At 58.0% G+C, this 26151-nt stretch overlaps 1 protein-coding gene and 1 long non-coding RNA gene across 2 annotated transcripts in view; both read right to left on the reverse strand.

The window, feature by feature from the left end:
• Positions 1-4763: 4763 nt before the first annotated feature.
• Positions 4764-9306, reverse strand: LOC132000732 (uncharacterized). The gene is made up of 3 exons (XR_009399444.1): positions 9224-9306; positions 5881-6108; positions 4764-5453 (listed from the first exon to the last, which is right to left on the reverse strand). It is a non-coding gene; the product is annotated as an uncharacterized LOC132000732 (long non-coding RNA).
• A 6303-nt stretch (positions 9307-15609) lies between these two features.
• DHRS3 (dehydrogenase/reductase 3) overlaps positions 15610-26151 on the reverse strand; it is a 36910-nt gene continuing 26368 nt past the window's right edge. Inside the window, exons 2-6 of the mRNA XM_059375857.1 lie at positions 23525-23668; positions 22785-22904; positions 22268-22506; positions 18254-18379; positions 15610-15986 (exon numbers count right to left, since the gene is read on the reverse strand). Of these exons, the coding sequence (XP_059231840.1) occupies positions 15902-15986; positions 18254-18379; positions 22268-22506; positions 22785-22904; positions 23525-23668 (714 nt within the window). The 3' untranslated portion in view covers positions 15610-15901. The remainder of the gene's footprint in view (positions 15987-18253; positions 18380-22267; positions 22507-22784; positions 22905-23524; positions 23669-26151) is intronic.

Here is a 26151-nt window from a genome sequence, read left to right on the forward strand (position 1 = left end):
CCCCCCCCCCCCCACCCCCCGCCGCCGCACCCCCCGCTGTAACTGCAGGGAAAACCAAAATCCAAGGGCGATGTTGCAACCAGAAGCTTGCAGGCGGGTGGAACTCTCTGTACTCTGGTTGGGGGAGTCCGACCCTGCCCCCTCGGCCACTGGCCACCGGGAGGCTGAGCTCACTCCACTGGCCTCCATTCCTCTTCTTGATTGGCACTTTAATGAGGGCAGAGGGGGCTGACCCCCTGCCAGGGGGCCAGTTCATGCCCCGTTTATCTCACAGCTCCACGCAGACTGGAACAACACTGCAGCGAGCCGCCGGCCAGGAGCCCCGCCCTCGGTGATGGATTGAGTGACCGCGGCGGGTTGGCAGCTGAAGCGTGTGGTGACCGCACTGTCCTGTCAGCGCCCAACAAAGGGGCCAGCCTGCCCCTCCTGCTCGCCAAGCTGCTCCCCCCGCACCCTCGGGGGGAATGTGACAGCGGCTCCCTCTGAGGGGCCGAGTTCACTCTGACTGCCCTCCCCCCAATGCCAATGCCAAGTTTCCAAATACAGGCCTAAGGATGGAGCCCAAGGGGCCGGAGAAACTGTTCTGGGGGTGGGGGGGGGGTGCAGAGAGGTTGGGGAATTCTGGGCTTGCAGGAAGAGTTGGCACAGAAAACTTCCTCTCGGGCTCCTAGCTTTGGGGTCTGACACGGGGCAGGCTTCTCAGCAAACACCCTTCCTGGCGGTGCTGGGCCTTTTACTTGCTGTGCAACCTGGAGTGAGTTTCATAACCTCTCTGAACCTGAGAGCCCACTCCCTAGAGCTCCATGACCAGGTCCCTGTGCAGGAGACATGAGACCTGTTGGCAGAGCCTGCCCCCCACCCCTGACAAAAGCAGTGTCCTACAAGGGAGGCCTCAGTTTACCTGGCTGTCTCCAGCATCTCCATTTTCCGTATGGAGAGACAAGCTCAGAGAGGAAAATCTGCCCGGGATCCCACAGAGAGTCGAGGCGGATCAAGGATTCTGACCCAGTGTTGTCTGGCTCCAAAGTCTATGCAGCCTTTCCCAAAGCTCCGGCTTCTGGGCTGGAATTTCCCGGTAAGGAAGGGTGGGAAGCCAATGACATAGCTCCCTGCGCCGGCGGAGGGAAGGAGCCAGAGCCTCTTCTGGAGAGCTCCCTCTGCAAACCATGGGGGCCTCAAGGTGGGGGACACGCTCGTTGAGGAGGAGGTCTGAGCCGTTCCCTGCACCTTGAAGGAAGTCCCTCCAGCTCAGGGGAGTCACAATGGCCTGACACAGCCCCAGGGTCCCTCGGTCCTGGGAACTCCCACCAGGACCCAAGCCTGTGCGGCGGGGGGGGGGGGGGGGGGGGGGGGGGGGGGGGGGGGGGACAGGACCAGCGTGAAATCCGTGTGTCTTCGCCCCTAGAGCTGAGAAGTGACAAGGACAGAGCTGGACAGATGATTCTTTGGGTCCCAGCGAGCCCTGGAAGGGGCCTTCCTGGGCCTTCCCAGGCCTCCCCGGAGGGGAAAGACCCAGCCTCCACTTGGAGGAGACTTCACCTCCCCGTGAACTCGCGGAGGCAGGAGGCCAAGCTCCAGCTAAGGTCAGAGAAAGTAGCAGGGCGACAGTGGGGCTCTCCATGGCCTTCCTTGCTCCCCACTGTCAGATGAGGTGGGGCAGGGCAGATGGGGCTCTGGGGGTGGGCTGAACCAGGAGAGGGTCCCCCTAAAACCCTGACCTGGCCGGCCAGGAGGGATCCAGGCTTTCAGCCCGGAATCCCAGCGCCAGCCCTGAGACCCAGCTGCGTGGAAGCCTGCACCGGGCGCTCTGCGTGTGCTGTTCCTTTTGTCTCAAAAAGTCTTGGCCCCCTGCACCTGGTGAAGTCCCAGCCAGCCTCCAGAAGTCACCCGAGATGTCACTTCCTCTGGGAAGCCTTCCCTAACTGCCACCCCTGCCACCCCCAATCCAAATAAATCCCAGCCCGGTGTCATCCAGTCCTCTAGCTCCGTGACCCCTCCCCTTGTAGTTCATCCCTATTAAGTGGCACCTTCCATTTATTTGTCAACGATGGCTATTTGGTTCATGAGCCAGGGCCCATCTCTGCTCACCTGGATGTCCCCAGTCCCTAGCGGACAGGCTGGTACACAGTAGGTGCTCAGTAAATATTCACTGACAATGTGCTGTGAGCCAGTGTGTGTCCCCTCCATAAACTGTGGGTCCCACTGGGGCAGGGATTCGTCCGTTCTATTTACCATTAGATCCCCCAGACTCGAGACTAGCACATAGAAGGCTGCCAATGTGCTTCGAAAGAAGAAAGAAAGTGAGAACAACCACTAACAGAAAAATCAAGAAAACTCACCCAGTTTGGGGGCAAAAGCCACCCAGAAGGGGGAGATTCTGAGTCCTTTCATTTCAGAAGAAATGATTCCACGTACGTCAGTGAGCCAAGGCCCCAGAGGAACCGTGGCATCAGGGAGAACTGACTGAGCCCGATCCAGGATCAACTAACTTACTCCAACTGTTAGACCTCCAGATTCTGGCTTCTGCCCACTTGGGTCTTAGACAACCGAAGGAGAGGGGGGCACTCTCATGCAACCCAGGACAGCTCTGGGGAAGGAACAGAGGTCAAACCCCAGAAATTTTTCAGTGTTCTAAATTTTGTGGACAAAGGAAAATATGAGGAAATAGGATGTAAAGGAAGAATGGCTACAATATATAAAAAGCTCATTAAAATAAATAAGAAACATCGTGAGTCCAATATACGTGAACGAAGGAAATGATTGTTTACGTACAAAGAAATTAGAGTGAGGCCGTTGGCATACATTGAGGGCTTATCCTGTGGTAGGCACTCGTTAAGAGTTTCATATCTCATTTAATTATCACAGGAAGTGCCATAAGAAAATCCAACCAACAAATGTAGAGTTTCGTGACTGTGACACATTTCTGACTTTTCCCTATATTATCTCTGAAATGCAGTAACCCTTTTATTTGTCCCAAGAAAACCCTTGAATTCCCCCTCTTAATTAAATCTCTCCAACCAAGCAGATTTCTGATATCATCCATTCATCTGGTGTGAAAGACTGGAAACTATTTTCCATATTCACAACCCTAATAGCTGTGTCTGGGATAAAGTTAATTTATTTCTGAGCTGTCTGGGTTCTGCAGATAATGTAACTACTATTGTCTCCCCAAGCTACTTCTGAAAGACTCACTTAGGGCAGTTCTGAAAAATACTTGAAAGACAAAAATACATTTTAAACTCTCGGGGCAAAGAGCGTGATTTGATATAGGTACTCTGAAAATGCTGTGTGGGCCTAACGCTCCTATAAATATGCAAAGGAAAAGAAAAAAAAAATTGGCTGAGCTGGAAAAAAGAAACGATCACAATAAGTCCATGAGGAGGTAAAGGTGTTATCCCCTTCCTAGGGGACGGTCTGAGGCTCAGAGACGAATTTGCTGGTCAGGCTCACTGGCTCCGAACCACCAGATCGTAAAAGGTTTCTTTACACTTAACAATCTAAAATGAGCAGATTAAGGAGGAACTGTGAGAATGTTTTGTATTTACTATGTTAGGGGAAAAAAGAAAAGAAAAGATGTTTTGAGGGTCACACCCAGCATTGGCAGGCCTGCTGAGACATTGACATCTTTACCTTCTGCTGCTGATGGAATTGCAAATTGTCATCACCCTTTTTCTTTGAAAAGCAAAGGGCTGACACCCAGAATAAAAGCCATGAAACTACTTGGTCCTTGGTTCTTGTCCCCCCCACATTGGAATCCACCCCCAGGAAAAGGCTTAAAAGGTGCAAACCCGCACAGCTGCTAAAATATCCGTTGACCTCCAATTACCAATGGCAGAAAACCCCCGCACAGCCTATATACCCGTTAGGAAAGGAATTTGCCAGAACGATGGGAAAGACGCAGGCAGAGAGAGTCTAAAGCCACGGAAATGATCTTGAAATTGAGAATTCTGAAGGGCATGCACAGAAAACACCTACCAGGGTGTTGAGTAAAAATCGAGACAGAAACAGAAGGAAAAAGCCTGAGCACGTACAAATTTCGTGTGGGCTGAGCCGAGTCCCGAGGACCGTTCACAGGCAGGAAAAGGGTATTTGCTGGGCGACTGGTAAGTGCGCGATTTTTTTTTTTTTTTTTCATTCTCTTCTTTCTTGACACAACATCTTTTTAATGATGCTAAAGAAATACTTCAAAACAATGAGCCCATGGGCAGGCCTTGGGCTCCGGGAAGCCCCTGGCCCAGGAGCTGTGGGAAACACAGGAAGCAGAAAGGTCAGCGCGCCCCAGGGAAATCCCACTGCTGGACAGGCCGGCACGCAGGAGAACCTGTTTCTGGGGGAGCAGGATGCCGAAGACCACGACGCCCCATTCTTTTTTTTTTTTTTTTTTAAAGATTTTATTTATTTATTTGACAGAGAGAGATCACAGTAGGCAGAGAGGCAGGCAGAGAGAGAGAGGGAAGCAGGCTCCCTACGGAGCAGAGAGCCCGATGCGGGACTCGATCTCAGGACCCTGAGATCATGACCTGAGCCGAAGGCAGCAGCTTAACCCACTGAGCCACCCAGGCGCCCCAACAGTATTTTAATTTTTACGAATAGTGAGTGTGTATTATTTTTATAACCAGCTGATTTCATGTCAGGAAGTGCAAGAAAGGTGATGCCTTACGGAAGCCCAGGAAGATCCCCTGACACCAGGGTCTGCTTGCAGGAGAGCCCCCTCTCCTCCTCCCCACGCCCGGCCCAAGTGCTCTGCCTCCGCTGGTGCCGCTCCGGAATGACACGGTGAGGTTGGCAGGGCCCATCCCCCACAGCGTCTGTCCACCGCTGCCGGGCTCCTGAGCCCCAGAAGCCCCAGGTGGGAGGGAATGATTCCACCGGTGCCACAGAGCCCCCTCTTGGGAAAGCAACCCAGGGGGACCAGGGGCTCCACATTATTTGGCCGGGAACCAGATAAACACTCGCTGAATGGGAAGGGTGGTTCTGGCCCCGATGGAGGAGCAGCAGCTTCTCGGAGGCCTTGGTCCAGGAGACGATGTTGGCCTTGATAGAGCCTTAGGGCTCCTCGGGCCCGCCCTGGCTACAGACAGCTCAGCTCGGGCCTTTCTGCCAGCAGGGCCCAAAGCAAGCCGGTTCTCATCTCCCCCTTGGGGTTAGGGCCACTTTCTGTGCAGAGGGGAACACCAGGGCTCACGCCCTCCCGCTGGGGTTCCAGTCACCCTCCACCCTCTCCCCGGGGGGCGGCCGACGTCCAGGCAGCTCTCCTCTTCCTCCGGCCCCCGGAAAGTCAACCTTGAGTTCCCACCTTGCAGGACCTCCACCGAGGCTCGGGAGGCCGCGGTCAGGGGCGTAGGTCCATCCAGACCGCGCACCTCCATCCACAGGGCTGATCACTGCCTAGCGCTCCGCGGTTCCAGGTGTCCCCGTCACTTGCTGCCTTGAGCAGACAACAAAAGGATAGGCTACAAAAAGGGCCAAGGGCAAATCTTAAGGTCGTGGCCTTGGTCCTGCCTCTGCCGCTGCCCATCAGCCCTGCGCTCCGGGCCGGCTCCGCCCTCCGCCTCACCCCGCACCTCTCCCTCTATGGGGGCATCTCCTTTTGATTGTGACCTCAGCTCCCAGGGCACGTGCTGCAGGAGGCCTTCGCTGACCACCCCTGCCGCCCACCGCAACTTGCCCTTGGGGTTGGTCCGTGTCCTGGTCTGTCTGTCCATCCACCTGCTGGCGTCCTGTCTGCTCAGCTCTCACTCCCAGCCCAGCTCATTCTGGGTCCCCGGGCCCAGGCCCAGCGCCCGGCTCGCAGCGGGCCCTCCTCTGCCCATGCCCGGGAAGTGAGCGAACACCTGGCAATGGCTTCCCCTCCCCTGCCGGTCTCCCGGCCCCGTGTACCTGCCCGTTAGAGTCGTGCATGTCTTCTCAGCACCGTCTACGCATCCAGCTGGATGGGAGAACAGGACAGTGGGAGGGGACAGCCAGGTGATCGTCCCCAGGACCTCCTCCAGCTCTTCTGCCAACTCCCTTCCCGGTGGTGCTCCCTGGTGTGTCTGCCCAACACTGGCGGCCTCCCTGGCACACATTTCATAGTCTGATGACCCGAGAGGTTTCTGTCCTTGAGACCTGGCACAGAGGAGGCTCTGGTACCTGAAGGCCATGTCTACTTGTGGCACCAAGCCTGGGGCCATGGCCTTTGCTTGGGGGATCCCCTCAAGCCCACTTCGCCATCGGGAGGTCCTCTTGCCTCCGAAGGTGGAGCTGGTCCCATCAGGTGTGGCTCGGGCCAGACGCAGGCCAAGAGAAGGAGGTCTAGGGTACGGGGTCCCGCTGGAGATCCTGCCCTAAACCTCTAGCGCCAGTTTCAGGAAAGACAACTCTGGCCCTACCGTAGTTATCTCCGGCCCCGTCGAGGGCAGGGGCTGGGTGAGCCAGAATCGTCTTGGGGGGAGGCAGTTGGGCAAGGGGAGGGAAGGGCAGGGATGCTCCAGTTCAAACTTCGGGCTGGGCAGGCTGGGTCAGATCCCCAAGTTTCTAAAGGAGATGAGAGAGCTCCTCCCCGGGCCCACGGCCTGGGCGCCTGAGGGCTCCGTCCGCACCCTCTCAGCTCAGGTGGTAGCGGTGGTGGCTGGGGGGGAAGAGGCAGGTGACAACCCCCCCGAGAGGTGACAGCCACGGGGCGGGAGCTGCTGCCACCCGAGTGGGCGTGGAGCAGGTTAGCTGGGTGAAAAGTTCACCGAGAGGGGAGCTGTCTGTTTCCCTCGCTTAATTTATCCACTATTTGGCTAACCTTGCTCTGAACCCAGGCCCCGAGACCCCTTCCTCTCTCCCCCGCCTTCCCACTGGGCTCCGGAGCCCCGCCACCAGGCCTCCCGCCCTGTGCCGAGAGGCGGGGGACACGCTGGCCTGGAAGAGGCCTCGGCCCGCGGGCCGCCCTCGGGGAGAGGCTGGCTGCCCGGCCAGGCAGTTACACGTGACCTGAACCTTCCCATCCTTAGTAACCAAAACCAAGCCCGGGTGCTGTCGAGGTCCGGGCTCCCAAACGCCAGACGGGGACCGGGGACCGAGTGCGCGCTCCGAAGGCGCCCCACCAGCCCACCCAGCTCCAGCACGCAACCGCCGCTCCAGAGACAGTGACCTTTCCTTCCGGGCCCATCTGTCACCCCGGCCGGGGGCGTGGACCAGCTGGTCGTGGAGAAGAGGCCGGCCTCCTTCCCTGGCCCTGGGGTGGCCCGGGCCTGGCCTCCGGTCGGTCTTGGCCTCTCTGGGGGCTGGTGGCCCCGACCCACCCCCCACGCCCATCTGAGGCTCCTTTAGTCCCAACATGTGCAGGGAGATGGTGGGGGGTCGGCGGGGGGACGGATGCGGGGACGGGAGAAGACAGCCACAGCAGCAACAGCCGCCCCTGGCCTTTGACATGTGCGATCTCCGGCACCCGTTTGGTGGCCGGGTCCTGGCTGGCAGAGGGGGCTGGACTGCGGCGAGCGGCCACCCGAGCCCTCCCAGGCCTCGGTGACCAACTAGGCCAGCGCTCGGAGCCAGCGCTGCTCCCTCTGCGGTTCTCACCTTTCATTCATTAAACCTCTCTTCAGAATGATGAACGGGCCGCGTGCAGCAGCCGCCGTGACAACAGAAGATGCATAAGGCATGACTTGTCCCCCCCCGCCCCCCCGCCGTCTCAGGCGCCCTCTGTCCGCTCGCTCTGTGTGTACACATGTGCGCAGACGGGGGTGGGGGGGTGCGTGAGTGTGCCCGCGGGCACTCCGGGCAGCCGGGGACGCCCTCGTGTGTGCAATCACGCGACCCTACGACCCCTGTCCCTTGGCGGCTGTTGTCTAACAGGGCAGCCCCTAGGCCCCCCAATGCCTCCTCCACCAGTGAACTCACCTACCACCCCTTCCTGGCTAGGGCCACCCCCTCTCTCGGGATTACCCACAATCCGTTCCCTGCGTGCAGAAAGACCTCTCTAAAAGGCAAGCCTGATCACGTCCCTGCCCTTGGGAGAGGGGCCCGGATCCTTACCAGGGCCGAGCACACCCTCTCTGGTCTGGTCTCCCTGCTTCCCCGGAGCTCAGAGGGCACACCGCTGGCGTCCCCCACCACACAACCCCCCCCCAACCCGGCGGGCTGCTCCCACCTTCTTGCCCTGCCTCAGACACGCCTCGAGCTGGGCCTCCCCTCTGGGCTCCTCCGGAGGGAGCAGGCCTGGCCTCAGCGTATGTGTCCCTTCTCTGGACGGCCACCCCCACCGTCATCGATCGGGCACATCTACGTCCTGGTCACGCGAGCCAGGCCCCAAGCGAGCGCCCATTCTCACATTTCCTGAGTCCCTGCCTTCCAGAATCCCTGTCCCCTGGCCTTCAGAGGCCACGTCCGGCCCTAAAAGTTCCTCTGGCTCCGGCCTCCCAAACGCCGAGTGCCCTCCGCCCGCCTCTGGGGAGGGGTGGGGCAGGGAGGGCGGACGGAGTGGGGCGGTGGCGAGGCCCAGGAGATTTCCCTGGCCCCCCCAGGGCAGCCCCACGAAGGACTGCCAGGGAGGACTGGTCAGCTGCCAAGCATGCCAGGGCCAGCGAACCACCGGGGGGCCTGCTGACTGCCAGTCAGGAAGGGCCAGGGGACGACAGGGGGCCGCCAACCGCCTGTCACCGCACTGGCCAAATGTCAGTCTGGAGAGGCCAGAGTCCCACTCTGGGAACTCCGGACAGCCCATCAGGCACAGCCCCAGGGCAAGTCCGCCCGTGGTCATTCTGCCGATCGCTGCTTTCGCTACCCAGCATCCGTTCCCCTTTCTTCTGTCCAGGGCACCCCACCTGGACTTCGGGGGACCCAGCCCGTTCCAACTCTCAGTCTGCACCTTTCCATGGGCTTGATTCCCTTCCAGGCTGCGAGCACAGACCAACCACATGGCTCAGGTCTGGCCAATCAGAGCACTGTATTCCTCTGGCTCCTGTGATCGGATCACAGTGGACACGTGCCTCAAATCAAGCCAATCGTAACCGATCAGAACTAACTCTGATTGACTTGGAAAATCCAGTCTCATTTTCTTCTGTTTCTCTTGAACCAGGGAGGGTGTGAGGCTGAAGCGGAACAGGCACCTAGCCCTCGCTGGAACAAGATGTCTGAGAGTGAACCCAGCCCAGAGAATGTGGACTGAAGGACAGAGAAAGAGAAACTGGGTCCTGAACCAGTCTTGGAAACATTGCTAAAACTCCTGGATCCAGCCGTACCTGAAATCACTTACCACTGGGCTTTCCAGTTATGTAAACTGATAAATCCCCCCTTTTGCTTCCGCAAGAGTCCTTGTGGATGTCACGCAGGGAGTCGGCCCGTGTCCCATGCAGGGCCCTCTGCTGGGCAAGGTACCCGCTCTTGTCTGAAGCTCTGGGTGGCTCCCAGGGAACTCCTGACTGAAAGCCAGAGGTGTAGGGGTTGCTTGTGAGCTTTCCCCACTCCTGGCTGCTGAGGCGTGCAATCCTGACTCCCCCAGTCAGATCCTCCCTCAGGCCTGGACTCAAATAAGTGATGGAGAAGTGGGTGGCGGGCATTCTCTTCGATGGTGGCCAGAGCGAGGCATGTACAGATGAGGAGACAGGCTCTGGCCAGGCACACAGAGCCAGGATTCAGATGTGGCCGGCTCCAGCGTCCAGCCTCCTCCCCCGTGTGCACCCTGGTTCCTGACTAGGTCAGCTCCCCAGGCCCTCAGCTGGCCCTCAGCCAGCGGGGACTCCGAGAAGATGTGGGCTACACCAGACCCACCCCCCTGCCCGCCCCCCCCCCCCAAGAAGCGCACTGCCACGGGCCGTCCATCCTAGCATTTGGGGGACATTTTGCTCTCTTGTCAACACGCCAGGGCTACCCACTGCTTGCCCCCTGCGGGGCCCTGCACATGGTCCCCGGTGTGACCTCCCCAAGCAGGATCTCGTTACATCGCAGCCAGCAAAGGAACAAACACAGCTTGTGTCTTCCTCCAAGTGCTTATTTCCTTTGTCTTGTGAACACTGAAAAATGAAAGGAATGATAAGGGTTTGGGGGCAGGAAGAAGCCCGGAAAATTCTGCAGTGTTGGCGGAACTCGCCAGGAGGGCGGCGTGAGGGAGTTTTCAAACCGAGTCCAAAGACAGAGAAACTCAAGTGTGCTGCTGCGGGGGAGGCCTGAGGGGCCCGAAGCCTCCTGGGCTCCCGGCTCCCGCCTGGGGGTCGGGGTGCATCCTGGGGCGGGCACTTCCCGTCCGCCCACTTCTGGAGCAACCTCTCCTCGGCCTGGCCGCCGAGCCTCCCTGGGCCTCCACCTCCCGGCCAGCAGGTGCCCTGGGGGACTCCGGGGGAATGGCTTGGTTGTCACAACGAGGAGGGTAAACTGAGTGGAGACCGGGGATGCTGGCAAACATCCTGCAGGGCCCAGGACGGTCCCCACGGAGAGCTGTTCCCACCTAAACATGCAAACATCCCTAGAGCCTCGGTGAGACGCTGGCGTGGGGCCCTGAACATTGCATGGTAAATGTTGGTTTTATGACTTGGGCCCATCTGGAGTATAAGGCGAGGTGGGCGGGGGCGGGGCGTGCCGCGGCTGCGGCCTCTGACCGAGGCTCCACTGGGGGCCCCCGCGGCACCACACATTCCACCGGGGGGTGGGGGTGGGGGGCAAAGGAACGTGGACTTGCCCCGCGGCTCATGGGGTGTCTGCTCCCAGGGCTGGGGGGTGGGAGCCAGACCGACCCAAGGAGCAAGGAGCCAGTAACGGCCGGCCCGGAGCACCCTAGCGGGGTGCGGAGCAGGTGAACCGCCAGTGGTAGACACACACACGGGGGGGGGGGGTCATTCAGCCGTGCAAAGGCCCTGTTACCCTGGGCCCCAGGCAGGGCAGGCCCTGAACACATTTGCTGAGGGAAAGAAGCCAGACGCGGGAGAGCACATCCCATGCGAACGTTCCCGAAGATGTCTGCGGCGGTGGCATGGCCCGATGACTTACCAAGCGCCCCCACTTTGCACCCCCGGAGCGCGAGGGCCGCGCACAGAGCAGGAATCGTGGCGGGACCCCACCTCCTGTCCCATGAGACAGGCGCTGAAGAAAGGAAGGGAGAGGCTGAGGTGGGGCGGCCCAGGCCGCGGGGGTCAGGTGCGAGCCTCCTGGAGGCCCCATCCCGGCCGGGCTGGTGCGCGCTGGGGAGGGGGCTCTGCAGGTGCAACCCGGTGACCTTAGCGACCTGGCGTCCAGGCTTCTGGGCCCTGCAGAGTTCCAGCTGCTTCCACCCACGGCAGGGGGTGACCCCCTGGGTCGCACAGCTGTGCGCTGGCCAGCAGGGCTGCCCTGTCCTGGGTTCCCTAGGCAGTGAGATTGGGGTGGTGGCCCTTTCTCCGAGGCCTGCTGTCCACCTGAGGGGACCCATGCGCCGAGAGCAGCTCGCCAGCAGGACCATGGCCACCACGCCCCTCCCTGCGATGCCTTCCCTGGGGAACATCTGTGCTTATTTTCTTGCCCAGCCACAGAGAAACTTGGCCACAAATGACCTGCCCTGAGCCAACCATGGTGGGAGGGGCTAGAGAAATGTCCTCCTCCCCCCCACCGCCCCCCGCCACAGCCCCATGTGCTGGAAGACAGCAGCCCACCCTCCAACCCCCACGAAGCACCTCCCCGGGGGACCTCTTTGCTCTGCCCTCCCCAAAGGCCTCCTCCAGCCCTGCACCTGCTGCCTGTGTTGGGGCCTCCTGAGCTAAGCTTCCCTCTACCCCAGCCTCGAGGGAACTACCCCAGCCTCGAGGACAGAATGTCCTCGAGGACGTTTCTGTCACAGGGTTGGCCAGGCCAGGCCAAGATGGTGACGCCAGGGGCCCTGAGGGGCCCTTGGGGCCTGGCTGGGAGCTGTGGGAGCCGCCAGCATCACACATGCCCTGGAGTTTCCAGAGCCTTTGCACTGGGCACTCCCCCCCTGCCCAGGAGGCCCGAGGGCAGGAATGTCCCATCCTTCCTCGGGGACAGAGGGGTGACCTCACCCACGGGAGACGACGGAACAGCCAGTGGAAATCCAGAGTCCAGAGTCCTCTGGGGGCCTCCTGCCTCTTGGGGAGCCTCCGGGCCATGATGGGCTGAGAGAAGCAGGGTGCTCAGGGGTCTGCTGGGTTTCTGGAAGCTGAGGGCCTGGGTGGGGTTGGGGGGGGAGCGTGAGCGGTGAGAAGCGACACCAGGCCCAGGGTCCGCGCCACAGCTCGCAGCCCACAGCTTCTGAAGAGAAGAGTGCTGACAAGTGTTGGTGAGCCGGACCCCAGGATGAGAGCCCTACGGAAGGGGAACGGAGAGGCCGGGGTGCCCACGGGCGCTTCCAAGCCTTCCTGCTGCGCCAAGGGACGGTCGTCACCCCCTGCTTTGCCTGAAGTGAGGGATGTTTCTGCATCGACGTTCTCTTCACAAACACAGACCTCTGAGCTCTTATGAATGAGCCCCCCTTCACAAGGCCCTTCCTGAAAATGCGGGAAGCCCCCTCTGAGGGAGACTTCCCGAAGCACTGCGGTGGGAAGGAGAGCCCCCACGGCGGCGCTTCCCTGACCCCCGCCCAGTCCGCGCCCCGGCTGCTGCTGTCTCCCCTCTGTGCTGCTCAGCACTCAGACAGCAGGGCTCACCTATTCAGGACGTGGCTCCTTTTTTGGTCCCCTATCAGACTGGGACAACCCCGGGCACGTGGGCTGTCTGTCCCCTCAGAGGGGCTCTGGGGGAGACACGGGACAGGGCCGAGCCCTGTCTTCCCCCCGGGTCCCTCCTGATCATCGGTTTGGCCCAAAAAGAAGAGTCTCCACTTCTTAAAGTGTTCTGGCCCCGGGAGAGGGGCTGGGGCCACAGAATTCAGCCCTCGGCCGCTTGCCAGGCCAGATAGGCTGCTCCCTGGAAGCCCGCCAGGATGGGCTCGGGTCTGGCGTCTCCCTGGGCTTGGTGCCCACCTCGGATCTGGTTCTTTTTTGGAGGAGCCCTGGCATGGCAACTGGGTCATTTCCCAGGGCCCACGCCTTCTCTGCAGGGTCAGCATGCCCTGTCCTGCCCCTCGGGGGGTCAGGAAGCCAGAGTTCAGGGTTTGTCACTCTGTTTCCCTTGGCTAAGCTCGGGGACAGAATTAGCTCTCGTCCCTCACTCTCAAGGCTTTCCAAGCACCCATACCATCCCGGGGAGGGACCCGGCCAGGGCCTTCTGGGAATCTGCCCAAGGCTTTTTCCCTGGTTCCTCTGGGAAGAGATCCAGAGAAAGACTGAAAGTGTCCCAGCGGAGAGGGAGGGGAAGGGGTCGGACCAAGCCCTGCCTGCCTGTCAGGAGAAACCCCTGGGGCTCGGGAAAGATGGGGTGTTCCACTGCAGCCAAGGCAGTTCCATTCTCAGTGGGTGCTGGGGAGGGCTGGCCGGCCCTTGTCTCTCCCAGAGTCCACTCAGACCCCTGGGGGGCTCACTGTATTCCTGGCCTGCAGGCCGAATGCAGAATTTCATGGAAACCTTAGGAGTCAAATCCTCTCCAAACGGTTGGCCTGGAGCCAGCTGGGAACACAGAAATCTTCGTGCCGCTAAAGGATGATCAGAAAATTCAGGGCTCGGCAGACAGGATCTCCCCTTCTTCTTCCTCATCTACCCCTGCCCATGAAGAAGTGCCGCCACCTGCAACCCACCTCCTGCGAGAGCCGGTGACAGGCTCCTGGGACAGGAGGGGCAGGTCCAGCCGCTGGACCCCACACCATGTCGTCCAGACACTCCACAATGGGGTGACTGATACATGCGATGTCCCCCTGGCCTGCCTTCACCAGGCAGGCCAGGGGGACACCTTAGAAGCTTTCTTCCCACCCACCCCCTCACTTTGGGGACACATCTCAAGAACCAAAATGCAGGTGACGAGTCACATGCCACAGTGAGGTTCGAACTCTGCCTCTGGTGTCTGTCACAAGCCCTTGGAGCCTGGGCAAGCCATTTCCTTGCTCTGAGCCTCTTTGCTCACCTACCAGACCATCTTTCTAGCAGCACCCCACAAACCGGTCCGTGCTTCTCTGGGGCTCTGCTCAGAACCTGGTGTGTGTACAGCAAGGCCACCACACCCCAGGGCGGCATCTGTCTGCTTCCCTCCATCCTCTGTGGACACGTTCTCGGGGACAACAGCCGTGGTGTGGGGCCGATTGCATTATAGTTCAGAACGATGGGCCAGGATTCCACGGAGAGTGGATGTCCAGTGGCAGCCACGGCAGGCTTGACCACATGACCTGCTCTGACCAATGAAATGGGAGCCAAAGTGACGTGCTTTGTTTCCAGGCAGAAACCTTCAGGGGCTTCTACCTCTGCCCCTAGTCACCGGCCCAGATGGAGGCTCCTTGCTCAGCCAGGTCCCCAGCATGAAGAGAACACAGAGCTGAGTTGCCGCCACTCTTGGCCGACAGGTGGCAATTCTAAGACAAGCCTCCATTGTCAGAAGTCACGGAGACCTGGGGTCACGCCCTGGCTGACATACCTTGCGGCTGTTGGAAGGGGTTCCCAGGGGCTGCTACCAGGTGCAGTGGGTAATTTAACAGTTAAAATGTGACGCCCTTGGCTTGGCGGCCACTTGGCAGGTACTCCATAACCAGTGGACACAATCGTGACTTGGCATTTCTGCATGGTCCCGACTGGCGATTGTCTGGACCTTGAGATCAATCTTCCGCTAATGCGAGTTTTGTAGGAGGGCTGCCGTATGCAGAGCCCGGGGAAGCTCCTACCTTGAACTCTGGGCCTGTGACCTTCTCCTTTACCCCTGGGGAGCTGCTGCCCCTCCCCCTCCCCCACCTGGTCAACCACCTGGAAGAGCCATATGGCCAGAAGCCCCTGTCCCCCCTGCCCAAGGTCACGTTGACAAGCTTGCTGCAGCCGGGGAGAAACACACACCAGAGGAACCCCGGGCATCTCTCCCCACGTCTCCCTGGCCGTGATCCTCCCTGGTGACCGAGCCCGGGTCCACTGTGCCACTCCAGACTTCCTCCTTCCTTTCTATTTCCCTTCTAGCTCCTGCCGTCAAATCTGGCTCAAGGGGCTGCTTAGCAGGGGGACCGCTGATGCTGGTGGTCTTCAGAGTTTGGGCTCCTCAGCGACATGGCCTCTCGGTACCCAGTCATGGCCGGTAGACTGACCCGCTGCTCAGTGGTGCTCACTAAGGACTGGTTCTGTTCTCCTGAGCTGGTCGCTTTGCGGCTGGTGGTGCTAGGGGCAGGGGCGGAGGGCAGCTCCCCGAAGACAAGTTCATTCAGGCCGTGGGTGATGAGGCCAAGTGCCCCCAACCCATGGCTGTTGGAGGGGCCTGGCAGAGGCGGCAAAGGAGCCACACACCCCAGGCGCGGGACCCAGTCTCTCTCACCATCTCTGCCCTCTTCTTGCCAGCTCTACTCCTGGCAGCTGGGGGCCCTAAGCAGACCGACCGTTTCTTAAAGGTTGGGGTTTTGTGGTGGGGATCGGGCTCCTCCCCACTGCCAAGGACTGGGGGTCAGGGATTTCAACAAGGGAGCTCAAAAAACCATCTCTTTATTTTTCATTCCTGCCATTCAAATGTGCCATTTGCACAAGCTGAGGATGGGTGGATTTCAGAAGAAAGAGAGTATCTGGGTACAGACCCTCCTGGAAACAGTCTATGCACACTGCTAAGGCTGGTTAGAAGCAATTTAATAATAAATTCTACAGAATTAGAAATGTATGAAAGTGTCAAGGTAGCTACTGGCTGGTTTCTCGCCTCCCCATGGGGGTCAGAGTTACGCCCATCAGTCCTGTGCAAAGGTCCTGGGGCTGGCCAGGGGGAGGGCACCGGGATTCTTCCTGGGGCCAGGAGCAGTCCTGCTCACCCAGCAGAAGTGCGCCAAGGGACAGGCTTGTGGGTGTGTGCCCAGTACCGTGGCCCCCTCAGGTTCCGTGGCTTGCAAGCATGTCTCTGCGTCTGGTCTTTATGTCCGCCCTTTGAAAGTGTTCATGCAGGTGTAGGTTCCTGAGAATTTGTAGATCTCCTCCAGTGCAGCCTGTGGGAGTATGCTGGGGGAGGGGGGAGGGAGACGGAAGATGGTTAATGGGGACACCAGCAGCCAGTTCACCAATGGCCACAGAGAACCACACAGTAGAGCAGTGGCTTTGATACCCGCCCCCCTGACCACCCGCCCCCCCACCCTCCCTGAAGGAAGGGCTTTTGAGTGAGTGGATAAACAGTGTTTCCAAAGTAAAGGTGGGTGGTAGAAACAAATTTTCAAGACCACGTTCTTAGCATTTGGGGGCTAGTTGTTGTCTGATCGATTAGTTATCTGACCAATTAACTCCACGTTCCACTTACTCAACAAATATTTGCTGTGTGGGATGGAAGGGTTAGGCCCTGCTGTTCTCTCCATCCAGGGAAACTTCCAGATTCACCCCCAGGCCTCTCCTTGGGCTCCCACAGCCCCTGTGCTTCCCCAGTGGCCCCTGCCATGCCCTTGCTGTTGGCTTGTGAGGCCCACACCCGCCTTGGAAGGAGAGAGCTCATCTCTGACCCAAGCCCCACAGGCAGGGCTCAGCATAGAGAGCCCCTCAGTCCATTTGTTCAATCGAAGGGCCCTGGCCTGCTCTCAGTGCAGGACAGGAAGGGCTCACTTCTACCCAGAGCAATCTAGAAGGCTCCCTGGGGTGCGCATGGCGCTAGAGTTGAGCTTGTAAAGATTTTTCTTGGGGGTGGTGAAAAGCGGGTGTTGTACAAAGGCTGAGGAAGGGGATGGCCTCTGCTTCCTGTGGAAAAGTAGTAGGGGATAGAAGAGGGAATTTAGGCTAGGAGGTTTTGGAGGAAAACACTGACATGTTCTAGACAAACCAGCTTTTTTCTAGAATGTTCAGAAAGGCTTCTGAGAAGCCCCCTGCAGTGGAGGGTGGCAGTCTCGACTCGCCTAGGGTCACACAGCAAGGAGCATCTCAGAGCAACAGTCACGACGACTAAGGGACACAAAGAAGTGGTCCAAATGTCCCCAGGTGCCCCCTGCCCCTGCCCCTACTCGGTGTCTCTAAAAGAGCTTTGAGTTTGGACGGACTGATGGGTCCCCTTAGTGAGGAGGTCCCTGTGCCTGTAGTTAGAGCAACTTCTCAGCAGTCGACACACAGACAGAGGGAACCTGTTTGCTGGGCCTTGATATCTGATGAAGGCACTTAGGTCCTTCATTTCCTGAAAAGGCCTCTCAGGTCAGAGGGGTTCCATCAGTGGGGGCAGGGGGCAAGACGAGGCCCAGAGGAGATAGAAGTCCACAGCCACAGGGCTCCAGCGTCCAAGCTCTCCCTGAAGCACCAGGTTTTGCTGAGTACCTGGAATGGCCCCTTCAGGGCAGGGTGTGCTGCTCAGAGTCTAGAAAGTTCTAGGAAATGTGATACTGCGCCGCCGATTCTGAAGGAGGGTGATCTCCTCTTTAAAGCCGACCTCCTGGTACATCCCATCTGACCAGCCCTGGAGCACTTCCGGGAATCCCAAACATTGAGATCCGTTTCCCCCACTAGACTGAACTTCCTGAACACTGGGGCCAACAAGTGCTAGTCTCCAGAACAGTGGTTCTCAAAGGGTGGCCCAGGAACCCTTGGGGGACACCTGAAACCGCTTCAGAGGTCAAACTGTTTTCGTCATAAGACTCAGACAGTTTTGCCTCTGCACTCCTCGCTCCCACATGCAGCTGAGTTTTCTGGAGGCGACATGCCACGTGACATCGTAACCGAGTAAAATCAGAAGCAGATCTAGGCGTCCAGTTGTCTCCAATTAAGTCACGCAATAAAGAACTTTGCAAAAATGCAAAACAATGCCATTCTTCCTGCTACTTTTTCTTTTTGGTGGAAAATACCCTTTTTATAAATATATCATATTTCTGTGAACCAGGGATGGACATGGATTGATTACTGCTGTTTATACATGAGCAAATATTTTAAATATAAACAAATACATAAATCTTGTAAAACTTTTTCCGTTTTAATGTCTCCTACGGTAACTAAGAATAGAGACAACTCCATTTAAAAAAAAGGGGGGGGGGCTTTGGTTTCCCCTAATTTTTGACATTGTAAAGGAGTCCCGAGACCCACAAGTTTCAAAACGATGGCTCCATCCTAAGTGTAGGAAACCGGCACGCAGGCCGCCTGTGCTCACTTTCGTGCCCACAGCAGACATGACTAATCGATTACAGAGTCCTTTCTCCTGCCTGCCGTCTCCTCCCCACCAGGCTTCCCTGGCAGAAGGGGAATGGCCAGCAGGAGCCCGTCTCCAAATCTCCACTCCCCATCCCCCATCCCCGACCCCCAGCACTTACCTTTTCAAGATGATGAGGGCGTGCATGGTCCACGGAAGGAGGAGGAGGGCCTGATTCAGCTGCACGGCTTCCACCGTCCTCCGGGCCACCGTCTCAGGCTTCAGCGGTGGGAAGAGGTTGGGGAACCTGGCGCAGGAAGAAACACAGGGGATGCTGCTAGAGAAACCCATGCTTCTGCTGACCTCCTCCGTGGCTAACAAATCTGGCCCATCCCTCTGGCGTCTGCTGTTTGGAAGACCTAAGTCCCCTTTGGAAGGCTCTGCTTTCCCCCACCTGCTGTCCCCAGTAGTGCAGGGAGCGCCCCCCCCCCCCCCCGCCTTTTCCTTGCTCCCCAGTGAGCCTGCCCTTGAGAATGGAGATCTTGTAGGCCATCCCCTGGGACCCATTCTCCAAAATGCTTCCCAGGGATCCTTTAAAGTGTCACTCCGGGGCGCCCGGGTGGCTCAGTCGGTTAAGTGGCTGCCCTCAGCTCAGGTCATGATCCCGGGGTCCTGGGATCGAGCCCCGGATCAGGGTCTCTGCTTCTCCCTCTCCCTCTGCCGCTCCCCCTGCTTGTGTGTGCGCTCTCTCTTTCTCTCTCTCTCTCTGTCAAATAAATAAATAAAATCTTAAAAATAAAATAAAATGTCGTTCTGATCCTGTGTCTGCCTGGCCCAGCCCTTCCCAGGGGCTCCCAGGGCCCTCCACGGCCCTGCTTCATGTGGGCCCTGCTCACCTGCCGCCTGACCCCTCTTCCGGGTCACTCTGCTCTGCTCTACCTTGGCCAACCTTTCTGTTCTTGCCACTTAAGCTCTCTGCCGGCAGCCTCATCCGAGAGAGTTCTTAGCCCATCCACTCGGGGTGGCCTCTGTGCTCCTCCCTCTGCTAATTCTCTGGACTGGCCACCTTGGGAAGGGCCTCGCCTGTCTGTCTGTCTCCTCATTCATGGCCTGTCTCCCCCCTCAGACTGTGAGTTCCACCAGGGCAGAGGTCTGGTCGGTCTTGCTCTCTGTGTTCTCCCCTCCGTGCAGAGACTGGTCCACAGTGGTGCTCAATCCGTGCTCGCGGCACAGATGGACACGGAACAATCCGCTGTTCCCCAATGTGTCCTGCCCATCCTGTCGGAGGCAGGGGTCTGCGGGATGGCCGCTCTCTGCCCGGCTCGCTGTTCCCCTCGCTGATTCACGGGCTCACTGACTCGGCCTTCCAGACGCGGACAGAGCGCTTTCCAAGGGGTTGGTAAATGAACGGCTGAACGCGCCAATGCCGGGAGCTTTCTCATGTCTGTTCGGAGGCCTGTGACCTGAGCCCCACATGGCGATGGTACCTCTACCTGCCAGACCCGTGCGAAACGAAACAGGAGTCATTTGCTCCAATTTATAGAGAAGGAAGCTGAGGCTTTGGGGAGATTAGGGGAGGCCCCAAGGACCCAAGCCAGGCCAGCAGGGGCCCCAGGACAAAAGTCTGTCCTCGCCCCTGTGGGCCTGTAGGCCCAGGGCTGACCGTGATCACCCCGTAAGGGCTTGCCGGCTGTTCGGGCCCCAGAAGCACTTAGGGCTTAGGTAAGTCACTCAGAGCTGACGTTACCTTGAGCAAAGGCAACTCTTGGGACCCAAGCATGGGCGGGGTGGGTCTCAGAGAACCCGTGGACGACCCCCACACCCATTCCCCACCAGGGGCTTCCTTTGCTTTCCCAAGGTGCAGCCAAGATGCTCCCAGCCCTGCTGCGGGTCACGGAGGCCAGATCCCTACAGACAGTGCACGGTCTGGTTTTCCAGCCCCGACCCGGGCCGGTTCTGCTCACTACTTGGAGGAAGGGAAGGCGGGGCGCATGGGCCAAGCTCATTAAGTTCAGGGGGACCCTTCCTAGTAAGGCCCCTGCAGAAGAACCTGACGGATGCCAGCACGGCCACTGGAGGGTCCTTCTCCTTTCCCCGCTATGGGTGAGATGGGTCCCCAAGGCTTTGCCAGAAAGCCCATCAGTTTTTTCATGGTTGGGGAGGAAGCCAGTGATTTTCTTCTTTTGTTTTTTTCCTTTGAGAAGCGGGAGGTGGTTAGACAGCAATCATCCTTTTCTGACTCTTCCTCCAGCTCCTTGGGGCTCAGCCACACCCCCGCAGGTGCCTAACCTTCACCTGGAGCTTACTACTTGTCGGGCAGGCTAGTGGAGTCCCATCTCGGGGCTCATCTAACCTGTGAAGCAGGGGCTACATTACCCATCCCTTCTTAGAGATGAAACCAAGGCACAGACAAGCTAAAGTGACTTATCCAGGTCCCACGGAGCTGGCCCGAGGCTGTGTGGGTCCACACTCGGAGGAAACATGGCTTGGGGAAACTTGCACGTCCTTAACGTGCTAGAGAGGAGACTGCCAGGAGGTGAGACAGACACCCTGCCAGAGGCCTGCTGATAGCCACCTACTTCTGCATCCTGGAGCCCAGCCGAAACCCCAATTGCCCCTGTTGCTCTTCCATCCAATATGCATTTACAGAGCACCTCCTGTATACCCAAAAGAAAAGAAGCCAAACTGAGATGTGATAGGGGAGGGGGAGCCAACATGGGACATTAACTGTCATTTATCGAACCTCCTCTACATACAGAATCCACGGTGCTTTGCATGTCCAGCAGGTGGAAATTTGGGGGGCGCACAAAAGGGGTGATCAGGGAGGAAGATCAGTCACATACGGCTTCTCAGAGATGCTCGCTGATGGCAAGGACAGGAGAGCTGCAGTTCGTTACTGGGGGTCTGTGGGCCAGGCTTTGCACCAGAACCTTCTGTGTGTCGCTTCGACCCCTCCTCATGAGCCCCTCAGGGAGGTATGATGTCCACTCTTACAGACCAGCGGAGTACGGCTCAGGGAGTCGGCAAAGCTGGTTCGAGGTTTTGCAAATCCAGAGACCCGGGGATGTCGCCAAATGACTCTTAGTACTAACAGCTCGGGGAGACGGGGTGGGGGGGGGACCCCACATGGCTTGTGCTCTGCGAAAGGCCCTCCGCTGGCTGACTCGTTCAATTCCCACGAGGACCCTCCACGTCATCCTCGTTTGGGGAAGAAGCTGGTGTGCCAGATTCGGAAGGGAAGTTTGTAACTGATGCCGCGTTGCAAAAAGCGAGGAACGCAGCTGTTGGGTAATTCCGCATTTTCATTTCTCCACGACCTTATGCGGCTTCACAAACCTTCGTCATCCTAGCACCAATTATTGGGCTCTTACTGTCTACATACGTGGTGTTGCATGGCAGGTCCCGTTTTATCCCTGTCACAGAACCTAGGTGCGGACCTCCTCACCGCCCTTCCTCCCTTCCTCTCTCTCTCTCTCTCCTTCCTTCCTTCCTTTCTTTTTGGAGAGCGAGTAAGAAAGCCGGGTGGGGAGGAAGGGGCAGAGTGAGAGGGAGAATGTGTGGAGCCCGATATGGGGCTCGATCTCATGACCCTGTGATCCTGACCGGAGCCCCAATCCAGAGTGGGACGCTTCACCGAATGAGCCACCCCAGATGCCCCTCTCATCAGCCCGTTTTATAGAGGAGCAGTGGAGGCCGCAGTGGGCGCTAACTGGACCCAGGGTGGCAGGGGACATCACAGGTAGAGGTGAGCTGGCTCGGAAGCATGAGCTCTAAAGCCATGGTTCCCAGTCCCTTTGATCGGCTTCGGTATTTCTTTAAATTGAGCTGTATTTTGCATATAATAAAAAAGCATACATCTCTAGTGTATAGCTTGACTCGTTTTCATCTACACAACCACCACTCAGATCGGGAAGAGAGAACATTCTTAAAAGCCTAGAAAGCTCCCTTGGGTCTCCTCCCATGCTATGTCCCCAGCCCACGAGGGATGGCCACTGCTCTGATTTCCATGCCCGTGGCCGGCCTCTAGAGCTTCATATGGAGTGGTCACACAGCAGGCCCTCTCCTGCCTCTGGCTTCTTGACCCACTTAAGACTTTTGGGATTCATCCTCGCTGTTCCTGGACGGACCCTCCGTTCTCTCTGCTGTAGGCCGTGCCCGGGGTGGTGGGGGGGAGGCGAGTCCCCCGCTCACTGACCTCACCCTCATGCCCTGGAACATCTCGGTGCTGGTGTGGAAGGGCAGCACGGTGGTGGCACTGACCCCTGGACAGTCCAGCAGCCCCAGGGTCAGGCTCTCCATGAAGGCGAAGGCCGAGGCTTTGGACGTGCAGTAGTCAATGGCCCCGGGGATGGCGGAGAGCGCCAGCACGGAGTTGAGACACACGATGTGGCCGTTCTGCAGCTCCAGCATCCGCGGCAAGAAGGCCTTCGTGGTCTGAGGGCGGGCGGGAGGTCAGTGTGGGGCCGCCGCCTCCAGCAGCCCCTCTACACCAGGCCAGTACAGGCACCTGTGCCCCCCGGATGAGGAGCTCCCCTAGGACGGGGAGGGGAGGCGGCCGGGGCCTGCCCGCGACAGGGCCTTGACCTCCACTTTCTCCGACATCCACAAGCCCCAGCCCCAGGGAACCTCTCCCCACGCCCAAACGGCAGCGCGGAGGGAAGGAATGAGTCACTCCCACCCGGGGGCTGGCTGTGGCCCGGGATGGCCCTTACCCAGAACTGGCCCAGGGTGTTGATGTGCTGGGACTTGAGAAGGGCGTCATCGTCACTGTCCATGAGGCTCTTCCCGTGCACCACGGCAGCATTGTTTACCAGGATGGTGATGTCGCCCACCTGTGGGCAGGGGGAGCCGTCGCGGGGCCTTTAGGGCAGAGGGACCTGCCCCCTCCCCACTCACCGTGCACCCCCGGACAGCCACATCGTCTCTCCAGGCATCAACCTGGACTCCTGAGACGGGGCTGCCTGCCATCCCAGGTCGATCCGAGGGTCCGAAAGACTTTATGGCACAGAGTAGGTTTATGACAAGTGAGGTTATTGTTACATGGAAGCAGTTAACGTTAGCCGTGTGCCAGATACCCAGTGGGGTGGGCTTTGCTCCCTGGGAGCTCCCTGAGAGCTCATTCAGTGCAAACAGGTTGCTGGAGTCAGGACAAGGATTTTCCCAGAGGACAATGGGATGTTTGGCCCCAGACTCTGGGACAGAAACTCACAAGGTCTGAACTTCCAAAGGGGACAACAGGTGTTATGCAATCAACCCACACCCCTAATCCCCGCCCTGAGCAACACACACGCGTGCACACACAGCGTGGAGAGTCCCCGGGAGAGTCCCCAAAGATGCCCCGGAAACAGCCAGCCTGCCGTTAGCAACACTCTCTCCCAGGCCAGATTGATCTCTTTGGCTGGCCTTCTCCTGGGTCCAGCTGAGCTGAGGACGGGCCCTCCAGGCTACTCACCTTCTCCCGGACAGCTTTGGCCGTCTGGTACACCTCCTCCCGGTTGCCCACGTCACAGATGAAATAGTGGCACTCGGTGCCCATCTGCCGGATCTCCTCCGTCGTCTCCTTCAGGCATTTCTCAGTCCGGCCCCAGAGAACAATCTGGAAGGAGAGGATGACAGCCCTGAGTCAGTGGTCATTGAGTAAGCCATTGTGATTCAGTTGTTGGCATCAGAAGTTCAGCAATCTGCCCGAGGAATTGGCAAGTGAAGTAACCAGGCTCCCGGACTGCATCCAAAGAGGGTTTGCAAAGCGCATCGACAATGGGCTTTCCCAAAGGGATAGAGCCTATTCTGGAACGAACGAGTACTTTCTGAGCCCACTTAGGACCGATCGCTTGAGTGTTATTTACAAGTCCTTCTTAGATGCTGCTTTCCACGGGACACCCCCTGCCAGCTCCATCGCAGAAGCCACAGCAGAACTCCTCTATGGTGTTCCGGAACGCTCCCAAGAACAAGCTGGTCTTCTCTCCCCTTAGAGCCAGAGCCAGGTTTATGAGCACAAGCTGCCAGAATGGACTGGAAGGTCCTGGCCGCAAGGCCCACGGAGGCAAAGTGGAGCTCTTCCCCCCAGCTGCGGTCCCTCTGGGAAGGAGGGCACGGAGAGAGGCGCCAGGGTCCCACTGAGCAGGAGATGTGGCCGTTCCCCTCCCCCACCCCCACTCTGGTCATGAACGTGGGACCCGCTATACCAGGAGAAGACCCTGGTGGGGCCGATGAATAGATTCCTAATGGGGTGGGGCAAATTTATGAATGGCGGCCATAAAAGGCGCAGAAAAGAAGGCCGGCTAATTCTCAACCTTGACCTAAGCAAGAACAACCCACCTACCTCCCCATGACAGGACATGTTGTGGGTCCAGAGAAGCCCCTGTTGGTAAAAGGGCCTGGAGAGGGGGAACTAAGAATCCCGGGCGCAGAGGGACAGAATGGGGCCGGACGGCATCAGAAAAAGGAAGAAGGGCACGTGGGAGGCTCGGTCGGTTAAGCATCCGGCTCTTGATTTTGGCTCAGGTCACGATCTTGGGGCTGAGAGATGGAGCTTGCAGCCAGCATGGGGTCTCTCTCTCTCCCCCTCTGCCCCTCCTCTCTCTCTCTCTCTGTCTGAAATAAATAAATACAATCTCAAAAAAAAAAATAATAATAGGCAGAGATGAGGTTTTCTTCGGGATTAGTCTAATGGGTTTCTATTTTTGTTTCTTCTTCCTTTCTAAAATTACCAACAAAATTCCTCCTCAAGGGGTGCCTGGGGTGGCTGTCGGTTAAGTGTCCGCCTTCAGCTCAGGTCATGATCCCAGGGTTCTGGGATCGAGCCCCATGTCATCGGGCAACCTGCTCAACGGGGAGCCTGCTTCTCTCTCTCCATCTCCCTCTGTCCCTCCCCCACCTATGCTCTCTCTCTCTCTCTCAAATAAGTAAAATCTTAAAAAAAAGAAAGGAAGAAAGGAAGAAAGAAAGAAATTAAAAAAAAGAAGAAATTCCTCCTTGAGAAATAAAACTCAGCATGGAACCCAGTGTGTGAAACGAGCGAAAGGAAGAAATCACACGTCCAGCTGCACGTTTTCTTCCTCTAGAAACAACTAATGAGAAGGGAGAAGTTGCGTTGGGCGGGCCAACATTTTCGAGTGGGAGTTACAGAGGGGGGTCCCCATACACCAGCCTGGAATCCAGATTTCTCCAGTCTGCTTTGTGACCCAGGAGGGACAAAAGTCACACAGGCAAGTAGTTGGAGGTGGGAACGGTTTATCAATCTTAAAATCTCAGAACTTTTACTCAAGCAGAAAGGGCCCCAAAAGGGTGTAGCTGACGGGATGAGAGCTGGGGGATCTCCCAGTGGGTTTGCTCTCTTTATTAGTGCTTTTAAGGCTTTTGCAATATTTTAAAAAAGAGAATAAAAGTTTGTTTGTTTTTTTTTTCCACCTCCGGAAACATCCCTGGGAAAGCCTGGTTTGAAGACCCCACCTAGTCGAAGCACTTTACTTCTTGTAATTGAAGTCTTCAAACACAGGAAGGGTTTTAGAAGGAAGGATTCCATCCGTGGCTCTCCGTGACCACAAAAGCCCATCAAGGGCCAACCGTCTGCAATTAGACAGGCTCCAAGGAATACTTTCTCGTCTGTTGAACTAAAAACAGACTAAGAATGTGCCCCTGCAGGAGAGGCAGGGAGAGTCACTTCGGGAAGAAGATGACAAACATCTGTTTTAGGAAGGCAGCTGGGTGTGAGCACCCTCCACGGCACCAGACCTCACCCTTGCCTTGAGGTCATTGTCACCCAGTTTCCTTCCATCCTTCCTGTTACCCCACCGGCCTGTCTGGCTATCCATCCACCTATCCATCTGTCCATCCATCCATCCATCCATCTGTCCGTCCGTCCATCTATCCATCTATCCGTCCATCCATCCATCCATCCGTCCGTCCGTCCATCCATCCTTCTATCCGTCCATCCATCCGTCCGTCCGTCCATCTGTCCAACCACCTATCCATCCATCCATCCATCCGTCCGTCCATCCATCCATCCATCTATCCGTCCGTCCGTCCATCCATCCATCTATCAGTCTGTCCGTCCGTCCGTCCATCCATCTGTCGTCC

The sequence above is a fragment of the Mustela nigripes genome, chromosome 14 (assembly GCF_022355385.1).
Source record: "Mustela nigripes isolate SB6536 chromosome 14, MUSNIG.SB6536, whole genome shotgun sequence".
In the NCBI taxonomy this organism is placed as follows: Eukaryota; Metazoa; Chordata; class Mammalia; order Carnivora; family Mustelidae; genus Mustela; species Mustela nigripes.